The sequence below is a fragment of the Rhinolophus sinicus genome, chromosome 13 (assembly GCF_057876585.1).
Source record: "Rhinolophus sinicus isolate RSI-liver-muscle chromosome 13, RSI-T2T, whole genome shotgun sequence".
Taxonomy (NCBI): Eukaryota; Metazoa; Chordata; class Mammalia; order Chiroptera; family Rhinolophidae; genus Rhinolophus; species Rhinolophus sinicus.
This window is the reverse complement of record NC_142513.1, coordinates 45,437,159-45,451,363: the sequence shown is the minus strand read 5'-3', so window position 1 is coordinate 45,451,363 and position 14,205 is coordinate 45,437,159. Positions and strand designations below refer to the sequence as shown.

The following is a 14,205-nucleotide window of genomic DNA, read 5'->3' as shown; positions in this document are numbered from 1 at the left end:
CGCTGGGTCCACGTTTTGATGCTGCTGCACACCCCACCCCATACACACCGCCCTTTCTTTTTTCTTTTTCCTTTTTCCTTTTCCCAAATAAACCCTTTTGGTGATGGACTATCTAGTCAATGTTACTGTTCAGTCAACAACCATAAGGAAGAGCCTAGAACAAATATCCAGTTTAGTACTGACTGGAGGGGCCCCAGGCACATCACTTTAACCTTTTAATCACTCTGCTCTAAGGGCTTCTTTAGGAGTCAGTCACAGGCAGAAGTGCTGGGGAATTATCCCAACTCCAGCAGCCCTCAACCAATCACTCTCAAAGGCTGCTGTACAAAACACCCCAACTCCTTCACCTCTGGGTCAGGGGTCATCCTGATGCATGTGGTTCCATCATCTCACAGGGTTCCCCGATGGCACTAAGCTGTGGTCACCCACTGTGGAAGCTGTTCTGGTTTCATTCCTCTTCCCAGACTCACTCCCACGGCCCTGCAGCACTTTCCAGGACCACTTCCAAACTGAACTTCACCTCTCATCTCAGGATCTGCTTCTGAGGGAGCCCTAAGGCACCAATCTTCCTCAGCTTTTCAGATGGAAAAGCATATCTAGCAATATACCCACATTCTTTCTTCCTCCCAAGAGACCTAGAGATGACATGGCCTTGAGGGCTCCCTGAGAATTCTCTAGACAGGCCTTTGTAGCTGGATGACTCAGCAGGTCATCCAGGGCTCCGAGAGATACTCTAGACTGCCCGGGGTGCCAAGGGTAGTGACATCTTGCTCTGCATACCAGGGGCCCTTGGTCATACACACTTTTTGCTCCTGAAGCCTTGACAGTCACCCTGGAAAAACAAATTCTGTTGGATAGAGCCTGTCAGAGATTCTCCAGGTATATTCATCCTTATACCAACACAGTTGTAAAAAAGAGCTGGGACTGGTCCAGGTGAGCTGCATAAAGGGAAGGAAGGGAGATGATCCAGCAGGTGCAAAGGGAACCTTCTCAAGGACTACTCAGGAGAAAACATCAGCCTGGCCCATCTAACATGCTGGAATTGCATTTCATAGGTTTTAGCTCCTCCCCAGCCTCCCATGGCACACGCCTCACTCCTTGAGCACATTTGTCCAAAGCCTCCATTCAGGTGGTTCTCAAGGTCAGGAACCTGTGTACACAGGCCTGGTCCCTAGGAGGTACATGGAGAGCACATATCACCCTGTGGTTCTCCATAAATGGGTGACAGGTACAGGATGAGTTCATAGCCTCGGGGCATAGGCAGGATCAACCTGATGCTTTGTGTGGGAGGATTCGATTTATCTCCCTGGTTTTTGAGTAGGATCAGCATTTGTATTCGTTTTCTATGGTTTCCATAGCCAATTACCATAAATTTAGTGACTCAGGACACTCATGTTTTAGCTTACAGTTCTGTAGTCCAGGTGAGCTCAGCAGGGTTCTGTCCTAAGAGTCTCAAGACCAAAATCAAGGTGTCAGGAGGCTGGGCTCTTATCTGGAGGCTCTTGGGGAAAATCTGCTTCCAGACTCTTTCAGGGTATTGGCAAAACTCAGTTCCATGTGACTTTAGGACTGAGGTCCCAGTCCTTGCTGACTGATAGCCAGTGGTCATTCTCAACTTCTAGCGCCACCTACATCCCCTGGCTCATGATCCCTGAGCAAAGGCAGGTCAAGTCCTTCTCACCCTTTGAACCTCTCTGACCTCCCCTTCTGCCATGTTTTCTGCCTCCAGCCAGAGGAAGTTCTGTGTTTTCAAGGGCTTATGTGATTAGATTGGGTCCACCTGGATAATCTCCCCATTTTAAGGTACATCACATCTGCAAAGCCCTTTTGCCATGTTAGGTAACATACTCACAGGTTCTGGGAGATTAGGGAGTGGCAATCTGTGCCAGCCATTACTCTGTCCTCACTGCATCTCTCAGAGCTATCCTCCTGACCTCCACCCTCACCACCACTCCTCCCTCTCTCTCCACTCCTCACATGGCCTAAAGCAAGAGAAAAAAAATAAAGGGAATAGGAGTGGTCAGAACCTGGAGGCCAGGCCAGGAGACTAGAACTCTAGAACAGTACGTACTACCTGTGGTGGCCACCCAGCTCAAGGTGAGACCATGGTGGCCATAATCATACTTCCACCCTCCCAGGGGCATATTAAAGATAGCTGCAAATTCTGTGACCTGGTCTCACACTACTTTACATGGGAAGTGGCATCTAGGTTCCATCCCCTCGAATCTGAAATAGCTGCTGACTGAGTTGACCACTGGAGTATAGCTAAAATGATACTATGTGTATTCTGATCCTGGCCTTCAGGACAACTGGCAATTTCCACTTCCTTCCTCCTGGAGCCATGCACCACCATGTAACAAGTCTGGCTACCTGAGGTTGCGACACTGTGAGGAAGCACAAGTTAATCATTGGAAAGGCCACATGAAGAGAAAGCAATACCTGCAGCCCCCCACCATTCAAACCAACCCAGCTTATATCCCAGCCATCATCAGTGGGAAGACATTCCCACTGTGCCCACCCAGTTCCTGTCCCACAGAATCATGAAATACAACAATAATATTTATTGCCTTAAGCTACTGTTTTAAGCACTAAGTTTTGGAGTAGTTTATTACATACCAATAACTACTCAGTAATAATTATAGAGCAATACAAAGCATTCCCTCACTGACCCAAGAGAACACAGATCGCCTCTCACAACAGAGTTCCCCAGGAAAGGGACATCTGAATAGCTGGACAGAGGCTGAAGGATGTTGGGAAAGAGCCTTTGTATGGCAGAGTTCTAGAGAAAAGTTACAGGAGTATCCATATCGCCTACTGAGGCACTCTGAGCCTCAGCCCCTGCTCTCCCATGGCCTGGTTGTTTAGGTTCTGAGCGCTGCACCAGCATCCAGCTATTAAATCCCAATATGCTAAATCCCCAGAGTCAACTGCTACGGTTTGCTTCCCAGAATCTTAAAAGAAACACTTTTTAACTATGGGCATATCAGCAACAGAGGAAAAGAGGAGCCTAGAGTAATGATAAAAGCATGAGCTCTGGTGGCAGAATGCCTGCATTCAAACCCTGGCTCAGTCACTAACAATGTGACCTTGAGCAAGTTACTTAACCTCTCCATGCCTCATTTTCCTTGTCTTTAAAAATTGAATAGTAACTTTCCAAAAAAGACAATTCCAGGACCAGACAGCATCACTGATTTCTACTAAACATTTAAAGGCAAATTAATATTAATGCTTCTCAAATTTCCAAAATTTGCAGAGGGGGAAACACTTCCTAGCTCATTCTATGTGGGCAGCATTACCCTGATACCAAAGCCAAACAGACACATCACAAGAAAACTACAGATCAATATCCCTATGAACTCTGATGTAAAAATCCTCAACACAAAATGCTAACAAAGTAGGCTTTATTCCCAGAATGCAGGAATGGGTCAGTATATGAAAATCAATCAATGTAATACACCACATTAATAGAAGGACAAAAACTACATCTCAAATGATGCAGAAAGAGCACTTAACAAAATCCGACACCCTTTCATGATAAAAGCACTTAATAAACTAGGAACAGAAGGGAAGTTCCTCGACCTGATAAAGGGCATCTGTGAAAATCAACAGGTAACATCATACTCAACGGTGAAAAACTGAAAGCTTTCCTCCCAAAGATCAAAAACAAAACAAGGACATTCACTTTCACTACTGCCATTCAACACTGTTACAGAAGTTCTAACCAAAGTAATTAGGAAAAAGAAAAAAAGAAAGAAAGAAGCATCCAAATCATAAAGGAAAATGTAAAACATTTTCTGTTCATAGGTGATATGATCTTATATGTAGAAAACCCTAAGGAATCCACAAAAGTTTATTATAAAGCTAATAAATTCTGCAGATTTCCAGAATACAAGATCAATCAGTTATATTTCTATATACTAGCAATGACTAATCCACAAAGGAAACTAATAAAACAATTCCATTTACAAAAGCTTCAAAACAATAAAATACTTAGGAATAAATTTAACCAAGCAGATGTAAGACTTGTACACTGAAACCACAAAACATTGCCGAAAAAAATTAAAGAGGATATAAATAAATGGAAAGGCATCCCATGTTCATGAATTGGAAGATTTAATATTGTCAGCATGGCAATACTCTCTAATCTGTTTTACAGATTTGGTGCAATCCCTGGCAAAATCCCAATAGCCTTTTTTGCAGAAATGGAAAAGCTGATCTTAAAAAGCATATGAAAATGCTAGAAACCCATAACAGCCAAAGCAATCTTTAAAAAGGAAAACAAACTTGGAAGACTCATACTTCCAAATTTCAAAACTTACTACAAAGCTACAGTATCTAGCATAAGGATAAACACATAGGTCAAGAGAATAAAATAGAGCATTCAAAAATAAGTTCTCACAAACATGGTCAAACTACTTTTGACAAGGGTGCCAAGACCATTCAATGGAGGAAAAAATAGTCTGTTCAAATGATGTTGGTGCCACTGGATATCCATAGGCCAAAGATTTGAGTTGGACCATTACTTTATGTTACAAACAAAAAAACCTCAAAAATGGGTCAAAGATCTAAATGTAAAAGCTAAAACTATAAATCTCTTAGAAGAAAACACAGAAGCAAATCTTTATGACACTGAATTTGGCAACGGCTCCTTTAAAAATACACCAAAAGCACAAACACAAGAAAAAATAGATGAACTGAACTTCATCACAATTTAAGACTTTTGTGCATCAAAGGATACTACTGAAAGGGTAAAAGACAACCCATAGAATGGAAAAAAATAATTGCAAATTACATGTGTATGTGTGTGTGTTTGTACACACACACATATATATGGTGCCAGAAAAATGTATACACATTTTAAGAAAGGAAAAACCTGTATTAATTGTAATACTCCGTATATACCAATAACAAAAGATGAATACAAGTCACATTTGACTTCTGCAATTACAAGAGGTGCTCAAGGTGGTTACCATCTGTGTTCAGACACTTCTGATTACCCTGAACATAAGTAACATCTCTTAAAATGTGTAAACATTCTTTTTTTTTGGCACCCCCGGTATGTATATATAGTTTAGTGTGCAGAATATATAGAGAACTCTTACAACAAAAAAACAAACAGCCAATTAAAAAATGGGCAAAGGACTTAAGAAGACATTTCTCCAAAGAAGACATACAAATGGACAACAAGCACATGAAAAGATCCACAATGATATTACTCACAAGGAAAATGAGTAATATCCACTTCAGGATACCACTTCATACCCATTAGAATGGCTATAATTAATTTAAAGGAAAATAACAAGTGTTGATGAGAATTTGGAGAAATTGGAACCCTAATACATTGCTGGTCAGAGTGTATGGAAAACAGTTTTGCATTCCTCAATATGTTAAACGTAGAATTACAATTTAAGCCAGCAATTCCACACCTAGGTATATACACACACCAAAAAAAAATTGAAAGCAAGTGTTCTTGTACACAAATGTTCATAGCAGCTCAACTCACCGCAGCCAAAAAGTAGAAACAACTCACATGTCCACCAATAGATGCACAGATAAACAAAATGTGGTATATCCATACAGTGAAATATTTTTCAGCTATAAAAAATAAAGCACTGATACACACTACAACATGGATGAACCTTGAAAACATTATGCTTAGTGAAAGAAGCCAAACACAAAGGGACAAGTATTGTATGAGTTCATTTAATTAAATATCCAGAACAGGCAAATAATAGAGACAGAAAACAGATTAATGGTTGCCAGAGGCTGGGTGGAGGCAGAAATGGAGAATGCCTGCTTAATGGGTATGAGGAGTCCATCTGGAGTGATGAAAAAGTTCTGGAACAGACAGTGATGATGGCTGGACAACATTGTGAATGTACTTAATACCACGGAATTGCATACTTTAAAATGGTTATAATGGTAATAAAAAAGGGAGAAATAGTAAGAATAGTATTTCAGACAATATTTACAAGGACTTAGTTAAATTAAAGGAGATAACCTTTGCAAAGTGCTTAAAACAGTGCCTCACACATAAGCGCTACAGTTTAGAGAGAGAAAGAGAAAGGGGTGGCAGCACCAGCCCTTGTAAGTGGAGGGAGAAATGGAGAAAAGGAGTAGAAAGGCTTACCAGCCTTTTCTAAAGAGGGTGGTCAGCAGGGGTCTGAGAACTCCAACCTTTAGCTCTGTGCACTACCCGTAGACAAGTCTTCGCTGAGACACAAAGAACTCCTGATGGCCCCCAGAAATTGACACCCTCCTTGGGGCGCCAGCTCAAGGACTCTCTAGAATCTCAATGGAGCCAGGTTCAGACTGAACAGACATGGGGCACCATCCAAACACTGGGCCCTCTGACACTAAAAAAGGGAAGGAGATGATATTGTTCTGCACACTGTCCAGAAAATTCTGACCAACAGAAAACCTTAAAGATAAGTTGCAAGCTCTCACACCTGACTCCAGGTCTCCGGAGATGGTCCCCATCATTCTTCATGATGAAAGGCTTCCAGCTATTGATCTGTGGGACCTTCCCTGTACATCCTCAGCCTCATCTCACCCTATACGTTTCTTCTCTCCCCCTCTGGAGCTATGCCAGTCTCCTCCAGGCCCTCATACATACTGTTCCACCAACTCAGCCAGTACCTGTGCTAGTCCCTCCACCTGGAAGCTTCCTCCCTTCTTCACGTGGGTAAACACACTCGGATCTCAGCTCATAGAACAAATGCTCATTCAGCGATGTGCCTGTCCCTGGTAGTATCTGTCATTTGTCTGTGTGACTTTTATTAATGTCTGTCTCCACTCTAAGTCCCTGATGGCCAAGACCCAAGAAATAAGGACCAGCGGACCCTGGGTTCCTCCCTCTCCCTTGCCCACATGCTCACCATCATTGATCCTCCCAGCTAAGGACTCCGCACTGAAGCCAGCAAAGATAACTGTGTGGACAGCTCCAATCCTGGCACAGGCCAGCATTGCAGCCACAGCCAGTGGGGACACAGGCATATAGATGGCCACACGGTCCCCTCGTCGAACACCATGCCTCTTCAATGTGTTGGCCAGGCGGCATGTGGTCTCCAGCAGTTCTCTGTGGCACAGAGAAGAGAAGGCCATTAGAGATAGAGGAGGCCCAAAACACAGAAAAATCTGGAGTGGAATAATTCCGCAAATTCCATGTACTGTACACCCAGTCAGTGCCTAGAGGACAGCAAACAACCAAATACTTATTGCATGGTAAGTTCTTTTCCAGTAAACAATGTTTTTAACTGGTCTTGATAGTAACAAAGATTCACTGTCATGCTGCTGAGGTAAAATGACTATCCTTGCCTCCATTTAGAGCAGGGCTACTCAAAGACCCCAACCAGCCAAAGTGTAGATTCTCATATCCCTGAAACTCCTAAAAATGTTCACCTCCAAAATAAATATTTCATAAGTAATAGTTAGTGGGGACAAGGCCCCAGTTTGTTTAATCAACACAGGCCAGTGGCACCAAGGCTCTTGCCAGGCAAGGTGCAGGCTCACTTTGGGCTTGGCCAAAGTGAGTCAGCAGGGAAGGTAGGCACAGGACAGTCAACCTCCATGTAGTGCCAAGGCAGGGTTGGGGGTTAATGAGAGCACCCCGTTTTTCTCCATGTTAGGCGCTGAATGGGCACGGTGAGATGAAGATGGGCTGCGCCAGTGGCCCACTGTCCCACACCTCCCCTTGTGCAGTGATCCTGCCCTCCACTCATGGGCTTATCACGAGTCTTGCCCTGCCAATCAGAACCCTGTATCTCCCTGAACAAGCTGATTGGCTTGGGGATTGCCACGTGACCCAAACTGGCCCAAAGTCTAGGCAATCAACTCTGGGAACTGCCCACTTGTCTAGAATGGATCAGGCAGTGGAGAAATGCAGCTGGAAGAGCAGAACTAAGCTGGAGGCTCCTTTCCACCTTGCTCTAACGCCTGGTCTAGCTGAATCTGGACTTTGCAATTAACCATTTTCCATTTTTGCTATACACGGTTTGATTTTAATTTATTATTTAATTAAAAAAAAAAAAAACTAACCCGGAAGAACAGAATAAGGGGAAACCAAGGCCCTCCTCTCTCTGGTTGATGCAGGCCACCAATGGAGCCAAACCCATGCCCTCTGCAGTGTTCCAAGAGGTCCCTAGTGGGGAAGTGGTGGCTGCTGCAGGCCACAGGTGGGCCAGAGGTCAGACCCTCAAGCTCTGCAAGGCCCCCTATAGGTGCGTTTGCATAGCTCCCCTCTGTTCACAGGGTTGTTAAGGAAAGGTCTCTAGAGAAAGGCAGAGCTCAACAAGAGGCTGCTCAGGAAACCGCAGTGGAATGGAAATGAAAGGTCCCCATCTCAGACAGGAGCCTCAAGGGGGCTTAAGTTTCTTCCCAAAGCCATCATGCAAGGAGACCAGATGAGAACCAGATCACAGGCCAAGCCTACACTTCACCCCACTGCTGCCAGCGACTCCGGCCCAGACTAGCTCCAGTGAGCCTCTTCTGCGGGATTTCATCATTTCTCCTTAAAGCTTTCAGGAGGGCAAAGACATCATTCAGTGGCACCCTACCCACCACTTACCTAAGTTTATGATGAAAGAAAGAGCCCCTCCCCAACATCCCCCAAAACTAACTCCGAGATTCTAAGGGCCAGAAACAATCCACTACTCCAGAGGAAGAGGCTGGGATGGCTTATGACAGTGCTGAAGAGGCAGCTATGGTCAATCACACAGAAGAGTAACTCAAGTCCAGTACAGGTGCCATCTTCGTAGCTCTAAGGACTTAAGCCTCCAGGCAGTGCTGGGGGAGATAGAAGCTTGACTGTGTGCCGCACATCAATAGTGATGAAATCCAGTCATTCTGCAGACCAAAGGCAGCAATTTGAAGTCAAGGAACACATGTGAATTGTCCGAACAGAGAGGCCTGCATTAGCTTTCTGTAGCAGTTGCATTAGCATGGGGGCTTACCTTTCTCAGCTACCATACAATCACGTAAGAAACAGCAGGCACCACCACCTTATGTAACTGTCACAAGTATTAATGAGAAGTGTCACCCACCCAGGACCCTGCCAAACATTCAGTAGTTACTATCTTTCCCATCAGACAGCTTTGTTTGAAATCATTTTCTAAAAATGACTAAAATCAGCTAACTCACGTTAGTGAATTCCTAAGATGTCAAACATTCCATTCTATGTACCGTGGGGGTGAGTGGGACATTAGACAAAGGAAATGAGAGGGAATGTTTCTTCCAGAAGCACAGCTCTGACTGGGGAAATGAAGGCACATGCATGAGAGTGTGAAGGGCATTCATTATCTCAGCTTAGTGGGACCCTGTTGAGGGCAGCCGGGAAACTTTTCTGGAAAGTTTCCAGAAACTTGTGTGGAGGAGGAGCAAGGCAACAAAGGGAAAAGGAATGAGTGAATTTTCCCTAGAGGGGCAGAAGTTGCCTGGCAGTTGACCCATAGCCCTGGGGAAGAGTTTAGAGACTACTTGAAGGCAAACCATGTGTTCCCTGGAGGGTCAACGGGTCTCAACATGAGCCCCAGAGCTGGAGCTGGGGGTCCCACACCCCTATGGCTGCATCCAAAGGAGAAATTTCTAATAAAGAATTGGATCTGGTAAATCTCCAAGCACACTCCCCTTTCTATTCAATCTGCCAAGGCCATAAACCTCAAGGTCGAAGGAATCCTTGAAGGACAGAGAGTAGAGCCTGGGGCTCAGAAACCTCGCTGCCACATTCCTGTCCAGAGCAGTCCAGCCTCTGTTTAAACATCACACTGCTGGAAGTCACCACCTCACAGGGCTGCCCCTTTGTATCACTTTAGTAGAGAAACAGTCTTCCTAAAATTGAACCAAGATTTGTAGCTATTCAAATTACACCCCTTGGTCCTAGCACAGTTGTTTAACGCTGCCCTGAAGAAATCTAATGTGTCATTCAATGACAGCCCTTCAAATTCCTGAATACCCTCCACCACCTCATGAAGCCTTTTATCTCCCAGGTTCTCTCTCGTCCAGCTCTCCATGTCCCCACTCACACACTCTAGACACCTCCACATTACCAAATGGACCCCCCATATTCCTATGGTGTCTGCCCAGAGCAGAATATAGGTACCCAGTCCCTTGACTTCAGCTCTATTTAACCATGTAAATTAAGAGTTTTTTTAACACCTGACACAGGTGGTTCAAATTTAACAAGTTCCCACTAACCCACCTCTTATTCCCCAATACATGGAACAGCTCTTTAATCAGTGCTTTCCCACGTTATGATCAGGGAATTATTTTTTAAAAGCAGACTTTCCATTTCCCTATTTAATTCTATCTCAATTTCTACTCATCTTTCCAGCTAATCCATTATTTTTCAAACTTGGATTTTTCATTTAAAATTTTTGCTTTTCATTAGCAATCTCCTCCATTGGAACATATGGTGAGCAAACCATATTTGAGTAGGTCTTCAAATCATTGAAAAATAAATGTTATTCAAATGATCCGGTTATTCCAAGTACTCAGAGATTGTTCAAAACTGCTTCTGGTGATAACGCAGCCACTCAATGACCCGTACTTTGGGCAGTCACTGCAGGAAACATTGGCTTCCTCCTTACCTGTGGGATCTTTCCAAGGGACAGGAACATCCAACTTTCTGAGAAATGATCTCACTAAAATGAATTAGAGTTACATTTTCAAGTGCACAGAGAAATATAACATTTTTTATTCAGGTACTGAGCAAGGTATCTAAGTTTGTCTGCAACGTAGACTCCTCCAGGACAAGCCTTCAATGCTGACATATGCAAACAATGTGGACAAGGCAAATACACAAATGTGGCCTTGTGTACATGGTGCTTAATACTAGTAAAATGCTGACTGGCCTTAGAGGAAGGAAAGAGACCTTCTATAGCCAACTCTTAAGCATCAACTGGGAATAATGTTTATCCAGTGCTAAAGACAAAATTTGACCATAAGTATTTGTAACCAACATGACACCTGCCTAAACTCAGATGGTATAGAAGCACCCCAGGCACAGTTCAGTCCAAAATGGGACACAGCTGGAAATAGAGTTCAGAAGAAAGAGAGGAAGAAATACAGTGGTATTTATTTCTCTATCTTCAAATCAAAGCTGGTTTTTCATGGTTCCAATTTAAAGTATCTTTCCTTCCTAGGTGTTTCCTGATGGCAGCCCAGGGAAGTACGGTAAGCCATGTGTGTGTGCTGTTGTATTTAAGAAATGAACGAATTAGGAATCCATGATTTGCTCATTTCCTACAATTAGTCTGGCTCTTAGTGGTCATTAAATAGACACCAGCTATCAGACTTACCTCCTTTACTGTCAATCTGTACTTGGGCAGAGACGTGGGGGTTAATTGCCTTTTTTCCAGTGTCCAGAACTGAGCCTAGCTCATTAAAGTTGCCATATAAATATTTGTTGAATGAATGGGAACAGCAGGTAAGCCTGAAGCAACAAGAGCCCAGCAGGCCGAGGGCAACTTGACCTCAGGCTCTAACCATGAGCGCATGTCCACTCTGCAGATGCCTCCCACCTTCCTGAACCAAGCCAGGGCGAGGCTGGCCATCACCTCAGTGTCACACTAGCAAGAAAATGTTCTGCCTCTTTGAGAGAGCAAACGGGAAGGACCAACCTCACTGCTAAACCAACTCCCGACTACTTTTCTCTTCATTTTCATCTGCCAGTAAAAGAAGTAAACCCAGGTAATCGTGTTGGTATGTGACTGTAAGACCCATGACAGACACAAGCATTTCACAGAGAGTTACTTCTCTTCTCCAAGGCTGAGTACTGATAGGGAAGAGGTCAACTCCGTGGTCTAGATGCAGAACTTGAAAGAACACTCATCTTTCCTCAGTACGCTTGTCTAGAATTTGCTATTCTCTTCAGCAAGGTATTTTTGGAAGATGAAATTGGTGAGAAATGAAAGAATTGGCTTTGCAAAAGCAGAACATAGCAAGGGGACCTGTCTCACACAGGGAAAGCATAGAAGACGGGGCAGAGCACAGAGACGATTCATGAATCATGTCTCAGAGCCAGGCCTCAGGACAAACTCCTTCCCTCCTGGCAGACTTCTCTGGCCCAGACATTACTGTAGCCACTAAATCTGATTTAATGGTGATGAAACTTGCTCACTCTGCTACTTACTACCACTGAGAGAATAGAAGCTCAGGAACTTCAGCTGAATGGATTCATAAACCAAGTAAACATTCCTAACACATCATTATTTGATTTTGTGACTATGACCTTTAGCAAAGAGAAGCTGCAGTAAAATATAAAGCCGTAACCACACTTAAACATAAAAAACTCCCAAAACTATAATTTTCCAACAAAGGTCCCAGGCATACTTAGGGTTCACAGAACACAGTACAGCTGAACTGCCACTGGTAACGCCAGGTCACCCAGTGAATTTGGGATCACTAAAGCTTCAAGTTTTCTAAATTCCCTACAGAAAATAACTGTATTTTCCTTGAGGCTATACTCTGTAGAAAATACTAGACTCAGAATTTATCTCTCAGGAGAGTGTGTCATTGGAGGCCAAACAACCTCTGATCAGAGATGGGGTTCCCACTCCAGCTCCCCATACACCTGGGTCCGTGGTTGTCTTATTTATAGAATGGCCTAATGATAGGGCCCTCTACCAAGGTGGTTGTGAAGACTGCTATTATCTGAATGGTTGTGTCCCCCCAAATTTACAGGTGGAAATTTTAACTCCCAAAAATGATGGTATTAGGATGTAAGGCTGTTGGAAGGTGATTAGGCAGAAGGGCGGAGCCTTCATGAAAGGGATTAGTGTCCTTATAAAAGACCCCACAGAGCTCCCTTGCCCCTTTCACCACGCGAGGACACAGCAAGAAGGCTATAGGAGGAGGCAACCTCACCAGAATGTCAGCATGCTGGCGCCTTGATCTCAGACTTCCAGACTCCACAACTGTGAGCAATGAGTTTCTGTTGTTTATAAGTTCCCAGTCTGTGGTATTTTGTTAAGACGGAACAGAGTTAAGACAAGGATCAAATATGAAGTCCCAGGCACAATTATTGCAAAAATTGGTAGAAAAAGAAATGTAGTGAAAACTGGTGGTTCCTTAATAGCAAATGGGCACCTCAAGTGTCTGTTCTCAGGAGGGTGAATGAAAATGTCAGTTTGCTTTTGTGTAAGTTGCGGGTATCTGTCATTGGCTCAGGGTGAATGAGCCTCAAAAGTGTATTTGAATGCCATGCATTAACCAGTCACCTCCACAGCCCACCTGCTGTATCCCTATGGCAGGTACTGATGGGAAGTCCTCACTTTGGGGTGGGGAGTGGATCTGAGAAGAGTGTGTCATCCACAGTGAGGGCTGTTGCTGACCTGCAGGCTCCAGACACTCACCCATGACCTGCAGATCCAAGAGGCTGGAGGGAAAGCAGGCCCACCCCACCATGCACTTCGTTCTCTACCCATCTGTCACCTATGTTAGTCTCCACCAGCAACCCCACCTTCTCCAGCCACATATGCCTCCCACTGTGAGCACAAGGAACCTCTTCTCTAGGCCAGCTATGGCCACCTTCAGGCCCACCATCTCCTACCTCCTCAGCATTGAGGAGATGGTGCCTTCCCTAGCCCCCATGTTACTATCCAGAACACTCTCCTCTTGCCTACCTACTCCCCAACCCTTCACATCTCCTTCCCATGGGATGACAATACTAACAGCTATTAAGTGAATGCCTGTGCCCAGGATTGCTCTGAATCCTTTACACACCCATGTAACCCCACAACAGCATTTGGGGTATGAGCTACCATCATACCCCCTCCATTTTCCAGATGAGGAAACTGAGACACACAGCAGTTAAGTGACTTTCTCACAGCTATTCAACTAAAAGGGTTAGGCCTGGCTCCAAAACCCTTGTCTTAACCAGTTCCTCTGTAACCCTCAGTATCAGAACAGTTTGCTTTCTATTGCAAAGGTACCTGGACTTCATGATTTTGCCATCTGCCAACTCTATTACTATTTATGTAACATTTTACAGAGTTGGTTTATTTTTATGTAATTTATTTTAACAATAAACTAAAGGCTCTGAACCTGAGGTTCACCCTACTCAAAAGGGTAATTACGGAAAATAGATGGATTGGCTCCAAGATGGTGGCTTAGGTAAATGCTATACCTGCTGCATCCCAGGTTCACACCAAATTACAAATAAATTATAGTGTAATAAACCTCAAGAATCATCTGAAAAGTAGCTGAACA

The 14,205-nt window shown here is 44.0% G+C and overlaps 1 protein-coding gene across 1 annotated transcript in view; it reads right to left on the bottom strand.

Moving 5' to 3' along the window:
- ACSS1 (acyl-CoA synthetase short chain family member 1) overlaps nucleotides 1-14,205 on the bottom strand; it is a 74,850-nt gene that overhangs the window by 21,245 nt on the left and 39,400 nt on the right. The window contains exon 3 of the mRNA XM_019716781.3: nucleotides 6,879-7,078. Coding sequence (XP_019572340.2) covers nucleotides 6,879-7,078 — 200 coding nt within the window. The remainder of the gene's footprint in view (nucleotides 1-6,878; nucleotides 7,079-14,205) is intronic.